The sequence below is a fragment of the Phytophthora cinnamomi genome (assembly GCF_018691715.1).
Source record: "Phytophthora cinnamomi strain GKB4 chromosome Unknown Contig8, whole genome shotgun sequence".
NCBI classification, from domain to species: domain Eukaryota; phylum Oomycota; class Peronosporomycetes; order Peronosporales; family Peronosporaceae; genus Phytophthora; species Phytophthora cinnamomi.
The window spans coordinates 82,895-109,246 of NW_027150941.1; the positions used below are offsets into that span (position 1 = coordinate 82,895).

At 56.3% G+C, this 26,352-nt stretch overlaps 9 protein-coding genes across 9 annotated transcripts; 5 read left to right on the forward strand and 4 right to left on the reverse strand.

The window, feature by feature from the left end:
- Positions 1–305: 305 nt before the first annotated feature.
- On the reverse strand, positions 306–2,247 carry IUM83_11591 (tenascin-like protein; the record flags this gene model as incomplete). The annotated part of the gene is made up of 4 exons (XM_067936163.1): positions 306–1,035; positions 1,706–1,905; positions 1,972–2,069; positions 2,136–2,247. The coding sequence occupies 4 exons, from the start codon at positions 2,245–2,247 to the stop codon at positions 306–308; spliced, it is 1,140 nt and encodes a 379-aa protein (XP_067798597.1).
- A 686-nt stretch (positions 2,248–2,933) lies between these two features.
- On the reverse strand, positions 2,934–4,297 carry IUM83_11592 (tryptophan-tRNA ligase; the record flags this gene model as incomplete). The annotated part of the gene is made up of 2 exons (XM_067936164.1): positions 2,934–3,084; positions 3,153–4,297. 2 exons carry the CDS (start codon positions 4,295–4,297, stop codon positions 2,934–2,936), a joined length of 1,296 nt encoding a protein of 431 aa, XP_067798596.1.
- Positions 4,298–7,502: 3,205 nt separating this feature from the next.
- On the forward strand, positions 7,503–11,991 carry IUM83_11593 (uncharacterized protein; the record flags this gene model as incomplete). Its single annotated transcript, XM_067936165.1, has 2 exons — positions 7,503–7,672; positions 11,838–11,991. 2 exons carry the CDS (start codon positions 7,503–7,505, stop codon positions 11,989–11,991), a joined length of 324 nt encoding a protein of 107 aa, XP_067798559.1.
- Positions 11,992–13,216: 1,225 nt separating this feature from the next.
- IUM83_11594 (uncharacterized protein) lies at positions 13,217–13,577 on the forward strand (the record flags this gene model as incomplete). The annotated part of the gene is made up of 2 exons (XM_067936166.1): positions 13,217–13,412; positions 13,522–13,577. 2 exons carry the CDS (start codon positions 13,217–13,219, stop codon positions 13,575–13,577), a joined length of 252 nt encoding a protein of 83 aa, XP_067798519.1.
- Positions 13,578–14,695: 1,118 nt separating this feature from the next.
- Positions 14,696–16,040, reverse strand: IUM83_11595 (uncharacterized protein; the record flags this gene model as incomplete). The annotated part of the gene is made up of 6 exons (XM_067936167.1): positions 14,696–14,746; positions 14,827–14,970; positions 15,040–15,221; positions 15,318–15,614; positions 15,678–15,794; positions 15,866–16,040. 6 exons carry the CDS (start codon positions 16,038–16,040, stop codon positions 14,696–14,698), a joined length of 966 nt encoding a protein of 321 aa, XP_067798598.1.
- A 1,392-nt stretch (positions 16,041–17,432) lies between these two features.
- IUM83_11596 (L-2-hydroxyglutarate dehydrogenase) lies at positions 17,433–18,833 on the reverse strand (the record flags this gene model as incomplete). The annotated part of the gene is made up of 4 exons (XM_067936168.1): positions 17,433–17,552; positions 17,638–17,902; positions 17,982–18,588; positions 18,680–18,833. 4 exons carry the CDS (start codon positions 18,831–18,833, stop codon positions 17,433–17,435), a joined length of 1,146 nt encoding a protein of 381 aa, XP_067798528.1.
- Positions 18,834–18,991: 158 nt separating this feature from the next.
- Positions 18,992–20,449, forward strand: IUM83_11597 (Programmed cell death protein 2; the record flags this gene model as incomplete). The annotated part of the gene is made up of 4 exons (XM_067936169.1): positions 18,992–19,566; positions 19,649–19,780; positions 19,864–19,898; positions 19,992–20,449. The coding sequence occupies 4 exons, from the start codon at positions 18,992–18,994 to the stop codon at positions 20,447–20,449; spliced, it is 1,200 nt and encodes a 399-aa protein (XP_067798560.1).
- Positions 20,450–20,761: 312 nt separating this feature from the next.
- On the forward strand, positions 20,762–22,183 carry IUM83_11598 (BAR domain; the record flags this gene model as incomplete). Its single annotated transcript, XM_067936170.1, has 1 exon — positions 20,762–22,183. One exon carries the CDS (start codon positions 20,762–20,764, stop codon positions 22,181–22,183), a length of 1,422 nt encoding a protein of 473 aa, XP_067798529.1.
- A 308-nt stretch (positions 22,184–22,491) lies between these two features.
- On the forward strand, positions 22,492–26,182 carry IUM83_11599 (Serine/threonine protein kinase; the record flags this gene model as incomplete). The annotated part of the gene is made up of 2 exons (XM_067936171.1): positions 22,492–25,542; positions 26,120–26,182. 2 exons carry the CDS (start codon positions 22,492–22,494, stop codon positions 26,180–26,182), a joined length of 3,114 nt encoding a protein of 1,037 aa, XP_067798530.1.
- Between the last annotated feature and the right edge of the window lie 170 nt (positions 26,183–26,352).

Genomic DNA, 26,352 nt, shown 5'->3' on the forward strand with positions numbered 1-26,352 from the left:
CCGACAGACGACAAATACGCTCGTTAAGAACGACAGCAGCTTCCCTTCGTCAGCGCCGCGCTCAGCCATCTCGGCGGAGAAGGGTACCAATGCCTTCTAACCCTGAAATGAAACCCGACCCTTCCTCGCGGTCGCTAATTTTGCGGGGTCAATCTACAACTCTTAAGACCAGTACATGTACGAACAGCATATTTTGTCAACCGCGGCTATGCCTAACGATCAGTATCCCAGCGCGAGAATTACTCTTTGCTTCGTGGCTCTAGGTCATAAAGTCTTTGAAAGTTGACGAGTATCAAAGACGAGTATCAAACCGTATTAGCTTGTTGTGCCGCGGATGTGATGTAAAGTGGCTCCATGTAGCCGCAATCACCGCGGTCGCCCTCACCCCCGAAGCTGTCGCTGCTAGTGAAGCCGTAAGCGCAGCGACATACACCAGTGAGGTGGTTGCAAATACCACGATTCGAACAAACTGCCTCCTCTTTGGTACCTTGCACGGATCCGCCGACACCGTCCACATTGATGGTCAGCGTTAGCGCTCCATCCAGGATCCATCGCAACGGTGGTAAATTGCCGAAGTTGGTTAAGAATTCGATGCGCATCGTGTTCGACCCCGCGGCGTTGCAGGCCGGAGAACCTGTGACTCCGTTCGTATCGGTGCTGTATGTCACTGTTACATTGCCAATTGTCGCCAAGCTCTCTAACGCACTTTCTAGTGAAGAGGCAGGAACGTTAAACGGAAGTTGAGGCGTCGCTGCATCTCGGAACTTCAGCGTGAAGAAGCCTGAATTTCCTGCGCACATCAGTATCTGCACTTCGTTCTGCTGGCCCAGCGTCATGGGGTCGTCGCCAGTCGGGCACGACATCAACGAGCAGTCATGGCCCTCCCAACCGGAGCTACACAGACAGCCCTGCACCATGTCGTAGTCCCAGGTCTCCTTTTTGTTGGGTACGGCGCCGTACGTCCACGCCATAGTTTCACCGTTTAGCGTTGCACTCTTCGCTAGTTGCTCCATGGTGTAGCACGTTCCGTGGCCACTGCAATCGTTCGGACATAGCACTAAAATGAGATCACAAACAACCACAAAGAAGTTAGCACGACAATACTGCTGGAATTGGCAATTGTCAACACGGGGAACTTACTTCGACTGCACGCCGCACCAGTGAAGCCAGCCAAGCAGACGCAGTCTCCCTTCGTTCGGTCACATTCGCCAGCATTCGAGCACTCTACCAACGCATGTGCTGTGTCGGTAGTGTCTATCGGGCGATCAAACCAGGATCGACCTTGAGGACACAGTCGCTCGTTGCAATCACCGCCGGTGAAGCCTTCATTGCAAATGCAATCGTAGGTTGGCGGACCACGACATGTGCCCTGACCACTACAAGCGATGTCTCCAGGACACGCTGTCACCGCACCACTGACGTATCCGCAGTCCCCCCGCTGACCAATGCCAGCGTTTCCATCACTTGAGAAGTAGTTCGAATAGCACGTGCACACACCAGAAGAGCGATCACACGCTCCACGCCTGGAGCAAGGCAGGCTTTCCTTCGTCCCTTGTGTCACAGTCGTGAAGGTGAGTGTGGGCTGCACAGAGGGTGTAGAGTGTACGAGTCCCGAAGGATTGCCATAGATGCTTGGCAAACTACCCACACAAAAAACATGTGAGCACTGGAAAATCTTTGCAGGAAAATGCGCTGAGCCACGTACTCGCCGAAATCCTGCGTGAACTCGATGCTGATATCATTCCCGATTGTCGTGCAGGCCGTGGTAGTGATACCACCAAAGGTGATAGTGGCCGCAGTCACGGACGGCAACGCTACAAATTTCACCGTAACCGTATTGGCAGAATCACTCGCGAAGATCGGCTCGGTAGTGTAGCCAGCAAACGTGAGCGTGAAGCTGCCGGACTAATGGACAACATTTTAAGTCATTAGCGCAGGAAAAAATATTGATTACACTCCAAGCTCACTTACTGTTGCCTTGCAGTTAACGCGCTGTTTTTCGTTGCGCTGAATTCCATTTGGGTCTTGCAAAGTGCCGGTGAGTGGGTCGTCTCCTACAGGGCAGATTCCTGGTCGTTCATAAGGAGTGAGAATTGCGAGGAGAACACATAAATTTCAGCTGTGCAGGTTCGTACGCTCCATGCAGTTTGAGCCGGTGTAGCCTAGGTCGCAAACACAGCCATAGATTTTGTGGGCATCCCAGTTGTTCTCGTACGAGTAGATCGTTCCGCGACCGGGATCCTTCATCAATGCGTAAGCGGCCATGGATTTACAACTCCCGTGGCCGTTGCACGTGCAGGTCACTGTGAACATGCCACATATTTAAGCGAGTTGGCACAAATCCGATCCAGGTAAACAATAGCGATATCGTACTTCGTTCGCACGCGGCTCCAGTAAACCCGGAGTCACACGTGCATATCCCGGTATCGAGTTCGCACACACCCCGGTTCGAGCACGGGGCTAGATTGTGTCCATCATCGGTTGCAATGACTTGATCAGACCATGCCTCGCCTAGCGGGCAGCTCGCTGTCGATATTGGAGAAAACGACGTAAAAGTTAAGTTGAATAGCATCTCCACGGAGCGTAAATGGTAGCTCCACGCACCTATGGAGCAGTCTGGACCGGACCAACCGTTCGGGCACGTGCAAAGTCCTTGGGCCAAACAGAGGCCGCGACTGGAGCAGTAGTTCGGGCATGTATAGCCAAACGCGACTGGCAACAGCGCTGAGCACAGCAGCCACACGACTGCGACCAGGTAGAGAGGCCGAAGCCTGCAGACTAAGGGGACGCTCATCGAGCGAAGAGTGGATAAACGAATCTTACAAACACTGGGTCGGCGTCGCGTGACTCCTCAGCTAGCAAGAAGCGTCGACCACCGCTGTAAATTTAGTTGATATGAAGGATAGTAGTCTTCCGCTTCTCCGCTTGGCCGCCTAAGATCTAGCGAGACCCATGATCTCCTTCACGTCCTTCATAGTGACAGCAGCTAGTTCGGAAGCTTGTGCTGCACCGTCCGCCAGCACCTTGTCGATATACGCTTGGTCCGCCTCGTACTGCTTGATACGCTCTCCGATGGGGCAAATCCTGTCAACAACAAGAAAAAAATGTGAGTACCGATGAACATTTCATCGACCACAGCGACACAAACTTACTTGGCAATTACGGCGTCGGCCACGCTGTCCTTGAAGTCGCCAGTGCGATAGCCCGCATACTGCGCCTCGAGTTGTGCGACGCTCTGGCCGGTGACAGAGCTGGCGATGTCCAGCAGGTTGGAGACGCCAGGTCGCTCGTCACGGTCGTAGTAAATGCCGCTCACAGCATCTGTGGTGGCCTTGCGCACCTTCTTGCGGATGTCGTCAGCCGTGTCCGTGAGCTCAATTCGACTCAGCGCCGACTTGTCGCTCTTGCTCATTTTCTTGGTGGGGTCTCGCAGACTCATGATCCGCGAGAGTGACTTCGTCTGCGCGCCCGTGAGCGTCGCGGTGTCTTCCTCCACCATCGGAAATGGCTTGGGCAGCACTTCCTTGCCGCCAGGGTGGTTGGATCCGAAGCGGTCGTTGAAGGTCGTGGCGATCATGCGCGTGAGCTCCAAGTGCTGCTGCTGGTCCTCGCCGACCGGCACGTGGGTCGCTCGGTACAGCAGGATGTCGGCGGCCATGAGCACCGGGTAGGCCAGTAGCCCGAGCGAGCTTTCGGTCTTGGCGGACGTTGCCTTCTGCTTGAACTGCGTCATGCGCTGCAGCCAGCCGAGCGGCGTGATGCAGCTCAGCAGCCACGCGAGCTCGGCGTGCGCCGCCACGTCGGACTGGCGGAACAGGATGTTGCGCGCCGGGTCCAGCCCCGCCCCCAACAGCGCTGCCACCATGGAGTGTACCTGGTCAGGCATGCGCTGCGCGTCGAAGGGCACGGTGAGCGCGTGTAGGTCCACCACCGAGTACAGGCGGGTCGCAGTTGCAGTCGAAGTTGAAGTTGGTGACGTCGACGCGTCGATTTCTGAAGGTCCATCATCCCCTGATAACGCGGCGGCAGAGGGCGATCTTATTGCAGGCTCCTGCAGCGCCACCCATTTGGCGATGGCCCCACAGTAATTGCCCAGGTGGGGCGTACCCGTGGGCTGGATGCCCGAGAAGACGCGCACGTCGCGCTGCTCGTCACTGTCGGCCTTGGGCGCGCGGGGCCCAGACGAGGCGCGGCGTCGCCAGTCGGAGAAAACGGCGGCGGCGGGGGCGCTGCGACGCGGCGTTAGAGCGGCCGGGGCCCGCAACGAGCGGGGCGATCGCCAGAGCTGCGACGACATGCGGAGGTGCTGGCGAGCGAAACGTGCGGCCTGTGGACTGTCCGGCCTGAACCGGTTCTGATTGGACGGTTGACGCACCGTCTTCCAGCATGCGCAGGTACAATATTATGACGTTGAGTAGGCGGTTATTTTGGGCTGCGGTTGCACCTGTACCATGTTAGATTGGGCACTCCATTTTTTTCAAGTTGAAGTGGTCGAGATCTCGAGAGCTGCTGCGCTTGTGGACCCTGGGGCAACGTGACCGACGACGCCGCGACGATGAAAAAAATCGCCGCGTGAGCAGGGCGAGCTTTAGACGGCACCGCGAGCAGAGAGCGTTTGGTGCTCAAGGAAAGAGGTGCAAGATGTTGCCGATCCTGGGGGGCGAGATAACGAATATCGCTGCGCGGATAGGGACAGCGGACTGACGTCTGTGGGGAGTGTGCGTTGCGCATGGGCCAGCAGGAGTCACGTGCCTGCGTTTTTGGCGACCCACGCGGAGCACTCGCAGCGCTATCCATGTACAGGCACAAGCTGCTGCTCCAGCCCAAGAGCCTGAACTATCGTCCTGGGCGCTGAAGCTGCCAGATGCTTGCATGTGCGGCAACGATCTCGTCAAGCGTTGAATGAAGCTGTGATCGGACCGCTGAAGAGCAGTCCCGATCGCAGATGTCGAACCTGTGAGTGGCGGCGTGTGACTTTCGTCAACGATTCCGAGCTTTCGGTGTGGCATAGTTGAAGGGGAACCCGTGCCGCATTGGTTTCATGTAGGGGCGAGACGCAAGATTCGCCGACTGCACCAAGCACTCTTGCGATGGTGCCGTACTCCATGCAGAGAGCGGCGAATGTGTTTGGTGGAGTGACGCCACGAGGTACTGTATTACAGTGTGCGGCCTGCGTGTCCGCGCCCGTCATAGATTTTTCAGGTTTGATGGGGACCTCAGGTCGCACACACGCCACCGAGGACAGGCGGGGGCGAGCGAGGGTTAGCTTGATGCGCTGCAACGGCATCGGCCTGCAAATGTAAAACCAGCGATTGTGGCCGCTACGCAGGTTCTGCTCGTGATCGGCGTGAGCTATTGCGAGCCCGCTTCGTCTGCGTAGCGTGTCGCGAACAGAGGAAGCCTGGTGGTCAGGCTGCTGCTGCGGCGACGTCGAGGACTCCCAAAACGGATACTACAGTGTACACCTGCACTCAGAGCACGCTCAGCTCGCCTACCACCGCGGCAATAGAGTGCGTGCACTTACATACCACAGAGCCTGCGCAGTGTGCCGACAAGTCTGGGATGTGCGAGGGCGCTCCCCACACACGCTCGTGTTGCGGCCGCATGCAGCTACGGTACGGTGTCCTCGGAAGGCAAGAAGGGATTTGAAAGTTTGGCCCGACACGCCGTTTTGGCCGCCACGCTGCAGAAGTGTCATGTGCAACGAGTGCAGAGACCGCCAGGTGGCTACAGTTGGGCACGGCAACTGCAAGTTGCAGTCCCTGCGGCGATGACCACGCTGCACGGTTGGCGCGTCCTACGTGGAGCTCGCGGCGGCGGTCGTGCCCACCACGCACCTTCGCGGAGCGGGCTGTCGGCGGGCCGGCCCTGCTTGCTCGCGGCTCGGCTTGGTTGCGCCGGCGGTCCGCAGTTACAGCAGCACTGGCCACCGTTACCTTTGCTTCAGCTTGATACCTACGTATCCTGATTTCGCAAGCGAGTTGGCGCGACTAGGCTGAGAGGGAACGGGTGGCTGGCAGCGCGCGTCGACGAGGAGGAGCTGGTTGCCGCGTCAAGCAGGAGCGGGGGCAGGGGCGGGGCCGGCGCCGCGGCCGGAGCAGCCCGCGGCGAGTGTCGCTGGGCTCGGCACCCGTGATTAGCGCCGGATTCGTGGTGGCGGAGCGCGTCGCCCCGTTGCGTTCCGCCCAGCAAGCACCGACTTAAGCCGCTTGCCCAGCCCGGATCGGCGTGCGAGTCCCACTGGCATTTCACGTCTCACAAACCTGTGCTGCGGCATGCGCGGCTAAAAGTAAGCTATTGCGCGGTGCGACTGACCGTCTCGGTGGGGCCGGGCAAAGCTCGCAATGCTTGTCGGCGATTGCAGCTGGCGTTCGTACTTGTGCGCGGCTCGAAGCACAGCTTTGTCGTCAGCGCCGACGCCAGCGGCAGCTGGCGGCGGCCTGCATCAAGCCGGCGACATCGCATCGTCCCCCAGCTTTGCCGACGCTTGGCTGGCGCCACGAATCGTGATGGCCACCCCACCAAATGGTTTCGACCGCACCGCCCGGCACTCCGGCGGCGTGTTTAAGACGTCGTGCCCTCGTGGCCGAGCCGGCGTGGCTACAAACAGCGCCATACTAAGACGGTCTTAGTCCGCCGCCTGCTGCCTGGTTGCTCCAGCCCGCGACCGTCATCGACACTCGGTCTGAATTTGCGGGTTCGAGGAACCCGTGGCCGTAGAAATCAAGCTCTCTGTGGGTTAAGTTTGTGGCGAGCTAGGCGTTCGAACGCACCACTACAGGGCGGGTAAACAACAACAACAAAGCAAAGACCTCCATTCGCCATCGTCGTCCACGCGGCGCGACATCGGGCTTACGCTGCAACCCACACGGTCGCGAGTTCGCGAGTGCGCGAGTCCTGATGCGATTTGCCGGTGGCGCCCGAGTTGAAGTCGACGGCACGCAAAAATTGCGGCAACGATGCAGGAATGGCCGCAGCCATGTCTCGACGAGCGGCGACCGACTTGAGTTGCCCTTTTTGAAGGAGCGACCCGGTTTTCGGGTACGTTTTAGAGGCCAGTGCCACTTTTTGCGAAAAGTTAGCCGCGCGAACCCGTATTTACGCTCCGAATAACGTGTCGCTTGCGTGTCGCTATTAGTGCGTGCGCGCGCGGCGGCCTCTATTCGCATACGGTCGCGGCCGCTGACGCACAGCGGCAGACTGGCAGGCAGGCACGCCCGCACTCACCCCTCGCACGCACGGGGTGTCGCCACCGCCGGCGGTTTGCAGCGGCGCCCTCACCGCGCCCCGAGTTAGGGCTACCCCGTTTTAGCCCGGAATCCATGTGGGAGGGGTAGCAGGTACACGCCTGTCTGCCGTCAGTTCGCGACGCGACGACGACGGCTTGCGGGTGGTTAGCGCTCGGTTCGGCTCACATCGCAATTCGCCGACTGCAGGGCACGTCAACGTCCACGCTCCAGCTACAACCCCCCCCCCCCCCCCCCACCACCACCGCTACAGCCATGCCCAAGTCCGCCAACTCCGTTGAAGGCGCCTCCGCCGTGGAGGACCACGCCGCCATGAAGAAGCAGTGGCAGACCAACCTGGAGATCGACCTGCTCAAGAGCGCCTGGATCCGCAAGGACCGCGAGCAGCACGGCGCGCACACGACGCCCCCGCTCTCGGCCGCCAAGTGAGCAGCGAAGAGGAAGATACAGAGGAGGAGAAGAGCAAGGAGCCGAGCGCCTGCCTGCCTGCCAGTTTGCACAGGCCGCTACGGCGACGACACGCGGTGGCGCCTACTTGCCCGCCGCCGAGATGAAGGGGATCGAGACGCGCGCGCTAGGGGAGGACGGAGGCGCCAGCCAAAGCTGCGATTTGGCTGCTTCGGGTCCTCCTCGCCCGTCGGCTGCCTGGCGGCGGCCGCGACGCCCCGCCGAGCATCGTACAGTATTAGAGGGAAGGAGACGGAAGCAGCGCGCAGTCAGTCGGCCGGACCGATTGCCTTGAGATATTTAGCATCATGATATAAATTATACACTACACGTTTGAGCTGCCAAGTCCGTTTGCTTCTCGTTGATTGATCCGTTGGGTTGCCATCTCAACACATCGAGAGCCCCCGTCGTCCGCCATTCTATCGCCATCCTTGGGCATCTATCGGCGCCGCCTTGGCTTCCTAGGCGTGATAACAGTCGCTTTCGCGGACCTCGCGGTTGGGAGACATGAACGCCCTTTCGCTCTGCGTGAAGGGTGCCGAGGATGAATGAATTCACGCGAGGGTGAATTCAAGATCAAGTCTTGACTGTGGACGGCGAGTGGGCTGCTTTCGCGCCAGTCTGTGATGGCAGCCTTGCGCACGACATGCCGTTGAGATGACCCCGATGAGCACAGCGTGCCCGGTCTGCCGCTCGCTCGTCAGTCAAAAAGGGCCAGAATCATCGATCCGCCCTGCAGCTCGCTTTCATGGCCCGAGACTCCCAAGCCCGGGGTGTCCCAAGCAGGGATCGAGCGCTCTCTAGCCTAGAGTCTAGGCGAGATACCGTTGGGTACGCGCCGCGGGACATGCCAGCGTTGTTGACTCGCTGCCGCGCAAAAAACACCAAGGAAAAGGTGTAATCCTTCGGTTAAGTCCGCAGTAATTTCTGGTTTTGGTTAGACATAAGTAGTGCGGCTCTCCGACGAAGGGTCACGGTTCTTCGAGAACTTTCTTTTGGCTGGAAGCAAGAGATTCTGGTCACCGACACCTTTGCGATCGGTGCTGCTCCTGCGAGCACGACACCGTTGCGTTCTCGAAATATGACCGAGCTTCCGGTGACCAACTTCAACGCGACCAGCATCAGCAAGCGAGTGTGCGTGCCGTGCATAATACTCGTCGGCCTAATACCTTAGGTGAAACTATGGTCTACACGTGCACGAAACCCAATTCAGAGAAGTTCGTGGTGAAGCATGTACGTGATTGCTTCACCACGAACCTCCTTATTACCGCTTGAAAGAAAGAAAATCCGTTCTGGCGGTAGGTATCTTCACCTAAATAATTCAGAGGCTTGCACGGATGCATGCGCCTGAACTCGCTGCAGGTTTAGCTACATGCACTTCAACGTTACTTCGGCGTCGACTAGCAGCAGCTGTAGCATGTCAGCACAGTCGCCACTGACAGGAAGTCGAAGCAGCGCGCCGGAAATCCCTGTCGGAAAGGAAGACATGCGCTGCTTGCGTGACGTCTGGAGGCTCAGGTACGACAGTACTTGTAATGGTGCGTGCATCTTCCCCACCGAAGCGCCTATCGACTTGCCACAGCAAAGGCGACTTGAACCGGGGCATCAAGGCCCATAGTGGTTCTCCCCTTGCCTCGACATGTGGAGCATGGTGTGCCACCTTGGACGAATGTTTACGAGGGTTGAGGTGGAACACGATATCGCCCAACTACAGCGAACACGGTGAACTTCGAGTGCAGTATTTCGTGCAAATAAGTTGACCTTCAATCAGCTATAACAAACTTGAGCACTACCTGGGTCGAGTTGAGCTCGAATCATGCCCTGTTCAAGTGTATGGGCACTAAACAGTGGCGATGATCCATCGGACTATTGACCTGTTCATTCGTGACCGGAAGTAAAAAGTATAACCCCTCCGCCATAACGAACCCAATTTCAACATGGAACTTTGGACTGCTGACGAACAGGGCAACGAGGGGTGGTGATGCGAACATCTGGGCGTCTGGGATATGAACATGTATTGCGAGACGATCGCGAGCTCACTTACGGAGTTATTAACACCAAGCGGGATAAGGGTAACGCGCTCGTTTTTCGGTCACTTCCTATTTTGTGCCACGATAGCCCATACAAATGTAATCAGGGAAAATGGAATTATTACCGCTACAACGGATTTGGGCTGGTACGAATGCAAAGTTATATATTAAGTTAGCTTTGCGCTCAAGCCTGGGTAGCCTTAGACAAGAATTGAGACCGAGAGTGCGAACTGAAGTTGCTCGTAAGTTTTCCATAGGCTAACAGGCTAGGATCCATATGTTCTATTCAATACTACAATATAAAGCGAATTGGTATCCTGGAGGCATCTGAAATAGGTTGTCATAGGTCAGCACCAGCGCCGAGAGCATTGTTTTGATATCCGAAGCTATGTATGTATCGTACCCGTAACGATGCCAGTACTCTCCCTGAGAAGGTTCATTCGTTGCAATAGTTCGTTCTAGCTCTGTTTGACTTGCTTTTTGTAGCGAAACGTGACCGGAAATAGGAAGGCGATTGGAAATCACCTTAATCGAGGCAAAACATCGCTCCTGCTCACATGCGTGACCCACGAAGCTATAAATTGTACTTACGAGAAAAAACTGAGGTAGTGAGCTTTGCAATGGTGGTTTTCAAGCTGAATGGTGCAGCCGCTGAAAATAAAATTTAAAAGTGACGGGAAAATGGTAGATTCTTAGTGCTGCTCGAAAATATTGTCTTTCCTGTCGTGCTTGAAGCTCAAAAGGCCTACACGATCGCGATTTGGTGCCAAGTCGGCGTGGTAAGCGTTGCAAATGCGCCCTAAACCCAAAGAGAAGGGCCCGGTCAAGCACTCCTTTCCTTCGAGCATCAAGCATTTCTAATGCGATATAGGGCTGTAGTCGATCTCAAGCGTGGCGATGTTGCGCTCTCGCAGCGATGGCGATCGATGCGCTCAAAATTCTGCCACGCCCTGCTACGTGAGCATGCGTCCTCGGCAAATGCGCCGCCAGCTACGGCCTGCCCTCACACTTTGGTTCGTCAAGTGTCACCTCATCCAGAGCTGAACTATGCACTCCGTGTTTGAGCAAGTCGCGAACCCATCTCGGCCGAGTTGTACTCGCGCGCATCGTGCAGCGAAAACTTGCGGACCACGCCTCGGTCGATGTTGAAGCCTCCTGCAATCAAGCATGCACATCGAGCCCAGAATGCGCGGTTGGTGCCGAAGCCCCAATCAAGATCTGCGCAAAATAATACAGCCGATGCGCGCACCACTTGGCAGATCGTGGCATAATTTTCGTCGACGCCGCCATGAACTTAGCATTACAACACGACGCGAGATTCAGCTGCTCGGACACCTCGCCTTGGAAGAAGGGCCTGCGAGCGGAACAACCGGGCGCGGTGCACATGGTTGGCTGGAAGCTGGAGATGAATGACGGTGGAAGTCGGCGCGCCGTCGAACGAGCCTGGAACCCGCAGCGATGGCTGCTCTCACCTTCTGCGGCACCGGACCAGGCAAGGCGTGGCGCCTCGCAGATAAACTGGGCCGCCCGTCAATAATTCACATCCAGGCTCGCGTTCCTGGGCGGGGCGGGACGAGCCAATGCTGCTATCCGAGTGGGCAAAAGCCACACATTTGCGGCGATGCTGTATGCATGACCAAGCACCCGATCCAAACTACAATGGCCAATAAATCATGTAGCCACATAGCGTGTTGTCGACAACTTGTCGCGGGCTTCCCCAGGCGTGTTCCGGTCAAAATGCGCCGTCGTGTACTATACCATAAAGGCTGCCGTGCCGTCGCCATGCCTCACATTGTAGCGCGTATTTTTATGAGAAACCATCTTCCGCCGCCGCTGGCTAAGGTGCGCCATCCATTCGGTACGTCCAACGTGGCACGAGTTAATCAAGCAAGCTCTGGACTTTTTAACAGCATGGCGGAATTTTGCCTGGGCTAAGAAGTTGTCGCGTCGACACCTCGAGAACAATCCTCGAGGAGCTCCAGTAGCTTCAGGACCCAACCCGTCACGTCGTCAAGCCCAGCAGCGGCTGGGCGCGCGCGCGCTCGCGGCGTGCCGCAGCTCAACTCGGCTCAAAACGCAATTTGCGCGCTACGGCACACTTGTCCACCCACAGTCCACCACCAGACGCGAAAGCGATGCCCCCCAAGCCCAGCACGAAAGAGGCCGAAGACGCTCAGAAGCAGCGTCAGACGAACCTCGAGATTGACCTGCTTAAGAGTGCCTGGATCCAGAAGGACCGCGAGTCGCCTCCGACCGGCAAGAAGTAAGCGAGCGAGCAAGCAAGCGCGCCCGGCGTGGCGGCCGAGCCGCAGTCCAGGAAGCCCCGCTCTAGCGGAGACCATGGACGCAATCACAGCAGAGAAATGAATGGCGGGGGCCTGCGGGAGCCCAAGGACAAGCAGACGCAGCTGCGACGCGCTCGCAGGGAGACGGGCAGCGACGACCCTGATTCTTTGGCCCTCTCCTCCATTCATCGCTTGCCAACCGGATCGGCAGAGCCCGAAAGTCCCAGCAACCACATAGTATCTATTCAAGTAGAGCAGCGCCGCGAGTATCTTAGGCCGCGCGAAGTATATTTACGTGTTAGAAGACGTGATAAGTTATACGCAGTTAATTCAATGCAGTTTGCTGTCGCTAAATCATCCTCGCATGCATGTACAGGGTATCTTTTTGACTCGCAATGTCCCCACCGCGGGTGTCGCGCAGGCCAACTGCCGCCAAATCAGCGCGGCCTCGGGCGTCTCAGGCCCATGCCCGTTGCTCGAACGGAGGCGGAACTCGCCGCTGTGACGAGCACCGGGGATGACTGGATGGGGGCGCCCGAGGCGACGGCGATTGCTTTCTCGCCGACCATGACCCAAGGCTGTCGAGAAACAATCGTTCGGCTCTTCTGAAGGCTACTCTGCCTGTCTGCAGGTTTACCGCGCGCCTTGACAATGGAGGCAGTCGTCACGGTCGTCCGCCCTGTGGTGACGTGCCACCGCATAGTGCACGTCACAACTCTGGCTTGCCGTCGCCGCCACTAGCTGGCTCGTGCGCTGCATGTATCGAGCCGGTCGCCGTCATGGTTTGTCGGGACTCCGTCTCCTCTATCTAGGGTATCCCCTGCACCAGTAGCAGAAATGTGCCAGTCCGGGGTCGCCGCGAACGCTATGAAATTTACAATCTGCGCACCAACAGCATTGAAGCGTTGAACAGATACTCACGCAAGCCTCCAAAGATAATTTCTACAGCAGCAGACGGATGCCTGTGTTCGAAGCGGGCATGTACGACGGCACACCGCGAGTACATGTACAGTATGCATGTATCGCTCGCCATTGCCACGTGCTAAGAAGCATGCTATTTGTTGTCGCTGGCGGCGGCCAGCAACGTGGCGGCTTCTTCGCAGCGCAACGTGGCACCTCGCACTCCAAGCATTCGCCTGTCCGGAAAGCACTGTCCCAAGCAAGGATCCCAGATTCAGGCTTGAAGTCGCGCCTTTGTTCCTCCAGAATGGGTTGGGGAAGACGCCAAACATCTGCGGATGCGGAACGCGAAGGTGAAGTCGGGGAAGACGGCGGTGATTGGCATCACGCCAAATTGTCGAGACGTCAACACAACCAAGGCTCCTCCACGTCCGGTTCGGCGTCAACAGCTCACCGCGCCAGCCGAGGCAGAGCAGCCTTCCTCGAACCCAGTTGCAGCTTAGGTACATGTAGTGTGGTTGCTAAGATCGCGCGGTGTGGGTCGTCGCCTTCCTCCTCTCCGGAATGCTGACCATAGCTTTTGACTTGCGAGTCGTCTCTTTGTGAATTTAGCTGAGCTGGTGCTAGGTGCTAGAAGATCGCGGCTATCCAAAGTCGCCTCGTGTTGAAGTTGTCTTGTGCGCTCTATTCGACCGTAGAGGCCTGCCGCCGATGAATTGGCATGTGTCGATGGGATCTCAAAAATATTTTGCGCAAATCCGTTGTTTTGCTAGGCGCGCACGGTAACGTCCTTCTGGTTCAGGAGGTCTATGAAGAACCTGCTCACCGCGACTTCAGGCTGTGGCGTGATACGGACGGAGTCTGCTGTCGACATATTCCACCCGCAAGAGAGTCCCGTGAAGACGGTGTCTGTAGGTGAAGATTCACCTGTTATCCGAGCTGCGTGCACTCACTTCTGGTTGCCCCGTGCGAAGCTATCATACATGTGACTGCTGAAAAATATCAGACCGACAGGAAAAGGCCGCAAGGGGTCCATGGGAAGATGTGTGTGCATGGGGTAGAAAGTTTGGCCCTACAAGTGCCTAAGATAAAAAGTGGTCTTCTGGCGAAAATATTCACATCCTGGCGTGCGCACGCAGCGAATACGCGCTGTGAATCTGGAAAAAAGCGACCGCGCCGGAGTGCGGATGATGGATGCTGGCACCTGTAACTGCCCAAACTAAAGTGCAACCTCGACCCAAAACTAGACTATGAAACCTTTCAACATCTATAATCAGATGCTACAGGTCAACTTCAACTTTTCTCTGGTCGTAACGCAGCGCATTCGCGCCGTCGTGGAGCTGATTCAAATTGGAGCCCTGCCAACCTGCTGGCTCGCTGGTCCACCCCGTTCGCACCGTCGCATCTAGCAAGTGCCTTCTTGCCTCGTCGCGCGTGAAGCCGCGTCCGTCGTTTCGACGTTGCTCCGCCTCGTCTGGGTTGGTGTCGGAACGATTTCGTGACGACCCGCTCGCTGCAGCAACACGGTCCGCTCCAAGCAGCCACGTCGTCGAGCGTTGTCGGCGCGTCGAACTATCCGTTTCCATTCAGACGCGAATGAACTTCAGAAAGTGCGGCAGCGCCTTAACTGACGCTCGGCAAACGTCCGTCAACACATTCGTCCGTTTGAAGAAAGTGCCGCCCGAGAGTGTACAAGTGTATGATTGAGACAAGCGGTCATTGTAGTGTCTCCAGAGCGAATGTAGCATTGAAATCGGGAATCGAGGACAAAGCGTGTTATTTGCTGCTAGTTGTGCGACCCGCGGGCTCCGACGCTTTGAACGCATAGCGACACCAACTGGGACAAACAAGTTGCGTAAGTGAAGGATGCACGGTTCCCACGGCACGCCAGGAGTGCGTGCTCATGTGTGTACATACCTCGAGCACTGCCTCCACGCGCGACTTGACGTTGGTCTCTAAACGCGACACGAGTCGCTGGACCTCCGCCTTCTCCGCACCTTTCTCGACGAGCGAGATGACCTTGCTAATCTTTCGCTCGACGGACTGCAGTCGTTGGGCATCCTGCATGCCGAGAGACGTTCAATTGACCGGCTCTCGAACACAAGCGAAAACAACGTTTGGATGGAGTACCTCTTTCCGTGTGTGCTCGTGGAACTCTTGCTCTCGTTCGACTAGGGCCTTCAGGCTTTGCAACTCATGTAGCGCCTGGCGCATCTCAACAAGATCGTCGAGCGCCTGCTGGAAAAGCGCAGTTTGCCGCTTCCCTTTGATTTCCACGTCGCGTAGTTGCCGCGAAAGATCTTTGAGGGGCTCTACGGAGTGAAATATAACACCGCAATGAAGATCACAAGCATTGCGTAAGAAAAAAAGAATAGCAATACTATAGCTGACGTGTATTCGGCACGCACCTTGCGTGTCTCCATTGAGCTTCTTGACACAGCCAACCATTCGCTGCTGGAAGGCCTCGAGCTTCTGTGCACATTCGGTGGCTGCATCTGCCATCTTAGCCTCAGATGCCGATACTGTGTATTCCACCGTCTCCGTAAACGTCTTTGCATGCTCCTGCTGCTTTTCCACTAGCAATTGTGTCTGGCCCAGTTGCGTGCGCATGCCCTGCAGTAGCTCCTGATGCCGTTCAACCTGCTCCGTTAACGCTTGGCAATCACGAGTATGGTGGCGGAGACGAAACTCGAGCCGCTCCAATGCTAGCTTCACGTCAGTAAGTCGCTGCTCCGACTCCACCTGCAGCCCCTGCAACTGTGTCGCACCTTGCTGCTCGATCCCCGACGTTTTCTCAATCACCAGTTCGGCCAAAGTACCCATAGCCGTCTTGTTGGCTGCAACTTGAGCGCTTGCGAACTCCAGATCGCTTGCCAATTGATTTTCTACACCCGATGACGGCGACGCACAAATACCCTTAGATGCGTCAGCTTCGAGCACGCTAAAAGTTGCTTACCGACGGCTTGGTGCCTCAATGAGTCCTTTTTAAGCTGAGTCACGGCTGCAGCAAGCTCCATGAACTCCGCTCGAGTCACCTGGCGCGCGTTAGCATCTGCCGATAACGTAGAAGACGCCACGGAACTGGTGCCTGACTTCCGCTTCGTCGACGATCCTTTTCGGACAAGAACCATAGTGCCGCGCTACGCCGGACTTTCAGCGGGTATTTTTCCAGCGATGTCGGTATTCGTTGCAGCTTCATCCGTATTCGTCGCATTGGTATGGGCGTTTCGACGGGTAATTTTGTCGTGGACAAGTTCAAAGCACACTCTCACAGTCCATTCCAGACGTTGTCGACGAAGCAAGTTTTGTCGTGGGATTATCGATTGATTTCACTTGAGAATGGGCTGCACTCGTCCTGGAGCAATCGGTAAGTGACCCCTGCAAGGCAATGGTTTTCATGCATGCTAACGGGAAATCTTGTGTTTCGTGTTTTGTTGCAATGATTGTGAAGCTGTGGCATGCTCGCTGATAGCTGGATTGCTGTCATTATTTAGCATTTTACTGCCGTACTGGTCGGAGATCACCGTTGTCAGTGGCGCTGGCAGCGGAAGTGATGGGACAATTACGTCAAATCTGGAAGTTGCGTTTGGGATATGGGGAGCCTGTGTAATGATCCAAAACCGGACGGTCGGTGACAGTCTTCGCGGCTTCCTTTTACAATCGTCCGACTTCCATTCTTCTGAGAGCTACGCTGGAGCTACAGAGGCAACGTTCACCTGTGCTTCATTTTTTCAGGAAGGCGTGGTGGGAATTCATTGCGAGGCTACCCGTGGTTTTGCTGATGGTAAGTGCTCGCGGTCTGAGCGCAGTACACCTAGCAGCCTTTGCGCGGCGGACCAGCCTGTCGACATGCTGCTCCGCGCCTGGGACGAAGATCAAGAGCGGGGGACAGTCCGCACATCAGCTACCGAACGCCAAGAAGTAGCAGAGTGGCTTAGTCAATTTCTCCCAGACATGTGCGGTGCTCCAGGGCATGCAACGGTAGTGCTCTCGGCCATTTCGACCGCATGCTCAGGTTTTACGATACTTTTACTGCTGTTCGGCGTCGTTTTCGATAACCTTGAGTCGCGTATCGTACACGGTGGTGCGATGACAGCTCTGGTCGCAGGTGGCTTGCAGGCTGCATTGATAGGAGTTTGGATGTTTGAGACACACGTGCTGCATCACGAGGGAAACCACTTCGGCACTTCGTTTTACCTCAGCATCGTGGGTGTTGTCGGTCACAGCTTGACTTACATCGTCGCGATGCGCCACCTGCAAATAGAGAAGGACGCGCTAGTCGAGTTGGGGCTGCTTGAGGAGGACGACGAGTCGATTGATGATATTTTCAAAACGAAAAAACTTGCTGATGATTGGGACGACGGGGAGTGTACTGTCAAGGCTTCATCGCCTCGCAAAGAGGATGCCCCTAGACAGGTAGAACTGGTAGTGTAGCCTATTGAAGTACATAGTACAAGAAACTCAGACACGGCTGCTGGTTGATGCAGCAAGTTTCGTATTTTACCTCGTTCTTGGTCGACTTCTCACTTTTTGGCTTGCAGCATATCGACAACAGTGTCAGCGATAGTGAGCGAAGCTGTAAGGCCGGGCGATTCAATACCGCAAAGGTGCACGAGACCCGGAACGCCATGCGTATGCTTATCCTAACATTCGTTTGGTGAACCCAGCAAACAGAAGCTCATTAGATAGGCCAGCCAACACATACCAGCAAAGCGCACGTAAACATACCGCAATGTAAAAGTCCTCGAAGATTTTACCGTTGACTGCAATCTTGGGACGGATACCACAATAGTCTGCCTCTAGAAGCTCCGCGCGTGCGTCAGGCCAGTACGCACGGATCCTCTCCGCGAACTTCTCCGCTTTCGCAGGATCGGGCTGGTATTCAATGTTGTCAATCCACTGCACATCCGGTCCGAATCGAACGTTGCCCCCCAGATCGACCGTCGCGTGCACACCAAGGCCACCAATCTCGGGAATCGGGTACACCAAATGGCTAAGCGAGCAAAAACAACACCAGCAAACCGCAATCGTGAGCAGTGCGAAACAGTTCATGGTCTTCAAGCAATCTTCACCTGAAGGGGCGATTGTTGGAGCTGAGCTTGAAGTACGTGCCCTTCGCAAACTTATCTGGCACCGTGGGCAAAGGAAGCGTCGACGGACGTTCGACCCCTGGAGCCTCCATCTTGTCGAGTAGATCCGGTGCAAACATGCCCGAAGCGTTGACAAAGTAGTCGCACTCCACCTCCTGCTCTTCGCCTCCATTACTCTGCGTCGCCCGGATCACAAACCTCTTGGACTTGGTATCGTAGGTGCCTCCTTGAACTGTAGTCGCCCGCGCCACCATCGCGCCGTTCGCCTCCGCGTCGCCCTGCAGCGCCAACATGAGCGCGTGCGAGTCCACAATGCCAGTAGAGGGCGAGAACAGCGCCTCATGACAGTCCACCAGCGGCTCGATCTGTCTCGCCTCGCTCTTTGTCACCAGCTTCAGGTCGCTCACGCCGTTTTGCAGTCCGCGCTCAAGAATGGACTGCAGCTGCTGCGACTGATGCGCATGTGCCACAATGAGTTTGCCGCACCTCGCGAAGGGCACACCGAATCCCTCACAGAAGCCGTAGAGCTGCTCGCGCCCTTGAACGCAGAGTTTCGCCTTCCAGCTGTCCTTGGGGTAGTAGATCCCCGCTTCAACATCACCACCATCCGATCGCCCGTTACGGAATCAGATTGAAGTTCAGCTTGTGTACGCCACACCACATTCGAATCAGAATCGTACCGTGCACGACCTCGCTGTTGCGCGCGCTGGTCTCCTGGCCCACGAGCGCGTTCTTCTCCAGCAGCAGCACCTCCACGCCTCTACAGGCAGCTGCGCGCGCCACGGCGAGGCCCACCACACCCGCGCCAGCTACCACCAGCGTCTTGGTCGTCATCTCAGTCAGTCGGCGGGAGCAGCGGGAATCAGAAATGCAACCCTGTCGTCTCATTGGTCGAAAACCCGTCCTCTACCTGATTCATGTGCACCACACCACCGATATATTTTGACCTCCATCCATCTGAACGAATGGCTACACTCGCGACATTGACAACCATGAGCATGAGCGACTCGGAGGACGACGCGCTGGACTACGAGCAGGAGGCCGCGCCCGACGTGGAGCTGGGCTTCGTGTGCAACGAGCCCGTGGCGCTGGACGCGCTGCCGCTGCACCGCGAGCCGGACTGGACCCGCTGGGACGGCGGCCAGGTCGGTGGCCGCCCGAGTTGGCTGTGCCCCTCGGCGACGGGCGTGCCGTCCAGCGCGCAGCTCTCGTGCGCCGAGTGCGGCGCGCCGCTGTCGTTCCTGCTGCAGATCTACTGTCCGCTGGACGAGCAGGCGGACGCCTTCCACCGCAGCCTCTACGTGTTCGTGTGCCGCGCCGCCGGCTGCAGCCGCCAGGGCGACGGCAAGGCCTTCCGCCTGCAGCTGCCCCGAGACAACGCCTTCTACGCAGCCGAGGGCGGCGCCACGCAGCTGAAGGCGGTGGGCGACCCGGTGGACCTCTGCGCGCTCTGCGGACAGCGCGCGACGCTCACGTGCAGCGCGTGTCACGTGGCGCAGTACTGCAGCAAGGCCCACCAGAAGGACCACTGGACAGCCGGAGGACACAAGTACACGTGTGCACAATGGTGAGGAGGACAGTTTGGCTTTTGGTTGTTGCAAAAGAGGTGGACAATGGGGGACTGACTGACGGTGGGTCATTGGTGGCAGTTTGGAGACGCACGCGCTCGTGGAGGCGGACGACGCGCGCGAACAGGTGATCGCCAAGGGCTCCAAGTGGCTCTTCCCCGAGCAGGACCTGGAGATCGACCACGAGCCGGACAGTAGGGAGGCTGCCAACGAGTGCGTTGTGTGTGTTGTTTTTTTTTTTTGGTTGGTGAAGCGTGAACTGACGTGGGGTTTATATTGTTTGTGGGGCTCTGTAGATACGAGGCTAAGCTGATGGCGGAGTTTGAAAAGAGTAAGCGCCGCTTGTGTGTGTGTGTGTGCTGGTTCCTACGGTGCTTTGATGTTGTTAGTCTGACGTGTTTGCTGGTTGTGTGTGTTGTTTTAGACAAAGAAGCCGGTGAGAAGGCAGCCGAGGGCGAAGAGGACGACATGGATCTCGACGTTACGCAGCGCGAGCTGAATGAGGCACTAGGCCACACTAAGGACCAGGATCCTCAGTACGTGCGCTTCCTTACGCGCGTAGCTCTGGCCAAGGACCAGGTGCTGCGCTACTCCCGCTGGGAGAACGAGGCCGTGCTCTGGGTGCACTCCGAGGGCATGCACACGGGCGATGTGCCGCCGTGTGATCGGTGCGGCGGCGAGCGCAAGTTCGAGTTCCAGGTGCTGCCGCAGTTGCTGAACTACCTGGGCGTGGACCAGCAGAGCTCGCTTGGAGACATTTCGTCCCGCAGTTGCGAGTGGGGAACGCTTGCTGTCTACACTTGCGCCAAAAGCTGTCCACTGGAGGCTGAGTGCGCCCAGGAGTTCCTGCACTACCAACCCGCGTACGCTGGCACTTCCTAGAGGCAACCACGAACGCAGAACAGGAACGGCATTAATCAACAAGAGCTCCATATTTTTAGTCAAGAAGTCTCGGTGTCTGATGCCGAGGTCGCCTAGCGTCTTCATGAATTCATGATCGAGGAAGCTCCGTCTGACTATTGATAGGCGACGACCACCACGTCTGAGCCGCAAGCCTCCTAGAGATGTCGTCTTCAATCCCCGAGCATTAGTCTCGTCCAGCGATCAAGATTTGTCTCGGCATTCGTGAATTAGCCTCGAGAAGTGAGTTTGTGAAAAAGGTTTTGGCGCAACAACACACAAGAGGAACCAGGAATGTCGTCGCTGCGTGTGCGCGCGAAGAACAAACTGCTGACGGCGTTGGGCGCGGCAAAGCCCAGCACAAACGTGGCCTATGATCTGGCCTACTCGGACTTCGAGTCCACCCTGCAACGGCTGACAACGCTCGACACGGCGCTGAAAAGCTATGCGGGATCGCTCAAGACGTTCCACGGCGCAGCGAGTACTGTGGTTGGTGCCATTGACGGTTTGTCCTCGGGAGGCACCGGGACTTCGAGTTTCCAGCAGAAACCTGTCGGGGCCTCGGAGATGCAACAGTTCGCGGGTGAAGCTCGAGTGGCGTGCGCTGATGTGGACACGTTGGTACTTCAGGAAGCTTATGGTCAACTCGAGCAAGAAGTTTTGCTACCGGTTCGAGGCTGGCTGCAACATGCTCGTAACCTTCAAAACGAAGCCACAGCTTTCCAGGAGCAAAAGGCCCTCTACGATCACTATTCGCGCAAGGTGGCGTCGCTGCGTGAAGCGCACGAGAAGCGTGCCAGCTCGGGCCGCAGTGAAAAGTCCAAGGAGACGGAGCGCATGTTCCGCAACGAGCAGAAGCTGGCGGCTACCACGCAGGAGTACACACGTCTGTCGGACACGGTTATCCGCGACCTTCGCGCTTTCGTCATGTCCCGAGATGCTGCGTTGGCGCCATTGCTTCGTCGTGTTCTTCGCGGACGCGTGATTTACGCGGATCGAATGCATGAGGCTACAGGCCGAATTCGTGCGCTGATTGAGGATGGTGTGGAGGAAAGCGACGATGGAGGCGTGCTTGGCCAATTCATGACGGTTGCTCAGGGCGGTGGACCTGTCGGATCCGCAGCAATTATGGCAGCGGCGACCAACCCCCACGCAGCTCCCTGCACGGTGCGCAAGTCCTCGTTCGAGGAGTTTGTCGGAGAATCGGTTCCGAACATGTCCACTCGCAAGTCTGCTTGTATGGATGACGGCTGGGCAGCGTTTGCATCGCCTCCACCGCCACCGCCAGAGCACGAAATGCAGATGCCGTCGCCAACAAATGGAGGCTACGGGTTTTCGGAGCCGCACTACACGCCGCCGCACGCGGTGCCGCAGTTTATGACGGTGAACACGCCTTCAAACGCCGCTGCGACCAGGTCGTGGGGCGACGAGTTCCCTGCTGCCGTGTTTTCGAGTATGCCACCTAACATGTCGGCACCAACTGGTATGTCCATGGTGCCAAGCCCTCCTCCATCGCCGACGTCAGTGTCGTCGAACCCCTGGGATGCCTTCCCTTCAGCCTCAGCTCCTGCAGCTGATGCATTCCAAAGCGGGGAATGGGGCGCGACGGTGTCGAGCCAAGCCCCGTGGCAGCAACAGCAGCAGCAAATGCCTGTAGCTGAGTTCCGCGACATGCACCTGAATGCCTTGGGCGGCGAAGCTGGGTCCTTCCGCTAGGATAGGATAGCTCGGATAGCTTTAACGCGCAATGTGGATGAAACTAATACAACAACGTGTTATATTCTCGCTTCGAACGGAGTCACGAATGTTGGAGGAACTCAGGCGCTAGAATCGTACCCTTCACAGGAGTGGCGACGTAGTTGTGTCCATCTCTGCGTTAAGAATCTTACTGCAATGTTAGCTTAAGACTGCAGTGAGTTGTGATATATGATGCGAACAGTTCATGCAGCCAAAAACACCTGCCCACTCGCAGGTCCGGCGCAGTGCGAGGTGAAGCCTCACAGTTGAAAAAGAATCCGAGAGCGATGGCCTCCGAGGAGCACCAGGTCGACGACAAGAAGGACGAGCAGCAACCCCTGCTAACGAGTGTGAAGGTCGTGTGTCGGGAAGCTCCGGCCTTGATGGAAGAACAGCAAGTTGTGCGACGGATCGAAGTGTTCCTGGACTACTCGCCCCAGTACTGGCTGCACAAGGCGAGTCGGGACCTCCCTCTCCGACTCGTGAAGCGCGTGTTTGCCTGCAAAATATGGGACCGAGACGATGTAAACTACTCCATCGGACAGGCTGCGTCCGCGGGCAAACTCGACGTGATCCAGTGGTTGTGCTCGAAAGCGGAGGAAGCTCTTAATGTTCAGACCAGCGAACTATTGAAGGAATACAATACATTAGCTGCAGCGGCATATAATGGGCATCTAGACGTGATGAAGTGGTTCGTCGAAAACGGTGCCCAGGTGAACCAAGGGGACGGTGAGGGCTCTCAAGCTTTGGTTTTTGCTGCTGGTAATGGGCACTTTACTGCGGTGCAGTGGCTGGTGGAGCACGGGGCCACTCTGGGTGAAGCAGAGGGTGGTGATGATACAGCTCTACACGGAGCAGCTGCTTGCGGGGCTTTAGATATTGTGAAGTATCTGGTGGAGAAGGGCGCTCGTGTCGATGAGAAAAGTTATGACGGAAAGTCAGTACTGCATTATGCGGCGGGCGCTTCCAAAGAAAGTGTAGAGCTGGTGCAGTTTCTTCTGGACTGTGGACTTCTACTATCCGATGTTGACGAGCTGGGTCGAACCGCGCTGTACTATGCCAGCGTTTCGCAGAACTTCGAGGTCGTTGACCTTTTGCTAAAAGCTGCAATCAAGGACAATCGCCTCCCAGAAGCCGATCTATCGCGCTGCTTCCTCGAGGTGGCAAAGGGAGGCCGTCAAAGTCTAATCCAGCAACTCATCGAGTACGGGGTAGATCTCCAGTACGCGAATTTCCAAGGCAAAAATGCACTCCATGAGGCGGTCGGTGCTGGTTCTGTCAACGTGGTTGAATTCCTTCTCGATCGTGGAGTAAATCTCCATCGATCGGACAAGTTCGGCGCGACGCCAGTATTGGAGGCGGCTCGACATGGTCATCTCGAAGCTCTGCGCCGTCTCCTAGAGGTAGGAGGCAACATCAGCGATGTGAATATCGCGGGTCAGACCGCTCTCCATCTCTCTGCACAGGGTGGGTATAAGGAGGTATGTGGATTCTTGTTCGGGTATGGCGCAGATGGCAACTGTTGTGACCAGCGTGGATGGACGCCATTGCATAGTGCTGCAGCCGCTGGTCATGTTGACGTCGTGGAGTCGTTGATCGCCAATGGAGCCAAGCTTGATGCCGTAACTTTGTCTGGCCAGACAGCACTAGCACTCGCACAAGAGGGTGGCCATCACGAAACTGCACAATATTTGTCTGAACAAGGAGAAACTCAAGATAGCGTTACCCCCAATGGTGCGAAGCCAGACCCATTTGCTGAGTACAATGAGCATCTTCTCCACTCGGCCGAGGTGCACTTCAATTCGATCACTACTACCGTGCAGCACTGTTCCGACGGATTGTGGCTCGACTCGCCTATTCAGGTGAAGTTGAAAAAGCAAAAGTGGAATTCCAAGGGCTTTCTGGAGACGCTTAAGCAATGGTCACGCCTGAATCATCCTCACATCGTGAAATTGTACGGCTTCAGCCATAGCGACAACGCTTCCAAGGAGCCCTATTTCGTGTGTGAAGCAACTACCCAATTGGACACGGGCGCTGATCGTGGCGATCTGTGGGACATACTGTACCAAGCGTCTTTGGGTCTGCGGTATTTACATGACAGGAACATTGTTCATGGAACGCTTTACCTTGACAGCATCGTCATGACTTCGAGTGGAGTTGCGAAGATTGGCGTCTTTGATGGTTGTTTCGATACCTATCTGCCTTGGTGTACGGCCCCTGAAATTATTGTTGGGCTGCCAGCTTCGTTCGAGTCTGATGTGTACGTGTTTGGCTTGGTTATCGTGGATGTCATCAGCGGTCGAGGTATGTGGAAATTCGACGAGAACAGCGCTACACAAGATGCTATCTTGTCTGACGAACTTTTAAGTAAGCCGGACAACATGACGCCATATCAGTGGAATTTGGTCGAGAGAATGTGTCGCTACAACCCCACCGACCGACTTTCGATGGCAGACGTCGTTCGCGAACTGGAAGCGCTCACCAAAAACCACACGATCGACCAAGATTCGTCGTCCGAGTCGGAAACCGTTTCTACAGACGAACACGATTCGCTCAGTGAGGATCATGTCTCGAATTTGGGTCTTGGTCACGTTAGAATTGGTGCGTCAACGATAGCCCGTATCCTTACCGAGATCGATACCACTTGCAGAGGCTCCATGACTATCGATAGCATGAACAGGGACGTGTACGATCGCCTAATCGACATTTTCAATCAGCTTCAAGAACAATCAAGCGCCCCAACCAGCGAAATCATCCAGCGATACAGCAACATCGTGCGGTACTTCCACATGCGCCTCCAAACAACCAGCTCCGTGGGTTCGTCCCAAGCCGCTCGATTTGCTGCGAGTCGTCAAGCAGCTGACGACACTTTCTCCGTACACGGCGACATTGATGGTTTCATGGCTATCGCAGCGCTGTCACAATCTGCGCCAATTCACCAGTGGCGAGATCAGTGGGAACTCCGTCGACGACAGCAACAGCGTGAGATGCTACAAAAGCTTGAAAACCTGCCGGCTTTGTTAGAAGACGTGGACGATGAAATGGAACGAGATGAAGCGCTGACGTACCTGCGCTTTGAGCTAAGCAAATACCCCACAAGCTACGCCACGAGCAAGACCGGTGAGTTTACGCAGGTGAAGTCGACGATCACTGCACTATCAACGGTGAAGAATCCGAACTGGTTCATTCCTGCGCATGAAGTCCAATTCGACAAGTTCGACGAGTTCAGCCGAGGCGGCTTTGGTAAGGTGTACCACGGCAAATGGAAACGATCCGAAGTGGTGGTGAAGAAGGTCAAGCTGAAAACGGACGAAGACAAGGCTGCGTTCCTGAACGAGGTGGAGGTGTGGCACAAACTGTATCACCCGAACGTGGTGCGGTTGTACGGTGCATGCCACATCCAGCGCGCATTCTTCGTGTGCGAATATGCTGCCAATGGCCAACTGGACCATTACTTGCGAGACCATCCACACGAAGTGTGGCAGAAGTTGTACGAGGCAGCGTTGGGTCTTCGGTATCTGCACGTGAAGGGCATCGTGCATGGCGACCTGAAGTGCAATAACATTCTGGTTGCAAGTGATGGCAGTGCAAAGCTGACCGACTTCGGCTTGAGCACTGTCGAGTTGAAAACTACCGAAGTCTTGGGTGGGCCAAACGAGCCAGAGTGTGAGGCTGAAAGTAGCGCACAAGTGCCAGTTGGTGCGGTCCGGTGGAAGGCCCCAGAGGTGCTACGCGGAGAGAAGTCAACGTTCGCATCAGATATCTACTCATTTGGGTTGTCAATTCTCGAAGCCGTGAGTGGAAACTATCCATGGGGCACGACGCTGGATCCAGTGGTACGATTTTTCGTCGTGAAGAAACAGCAGATCCCTAACCGTCCAGCAAACTGCAGCGAATCTGCCTATGCTTTGGTAGAGCGAATGTGCCGATTCGATCCGAGCAAACGCATGGGGATTAGTGCTGTCGTCGACGCACTGAAAGCGCTGCGTTGAACCTTTCGAGCTTCAAGTGGGGGCTACCTGTAAGTATGCCTTGTATTCTCCATCTTCTTCAAACTGAACCAAAGCACGTCGCTGTCGAAACAGTATTCACTCGCCTCGGATATGTTCCGAGAGCGCATTCCTCGTTCAAAAGGTGCTAACGTCAAA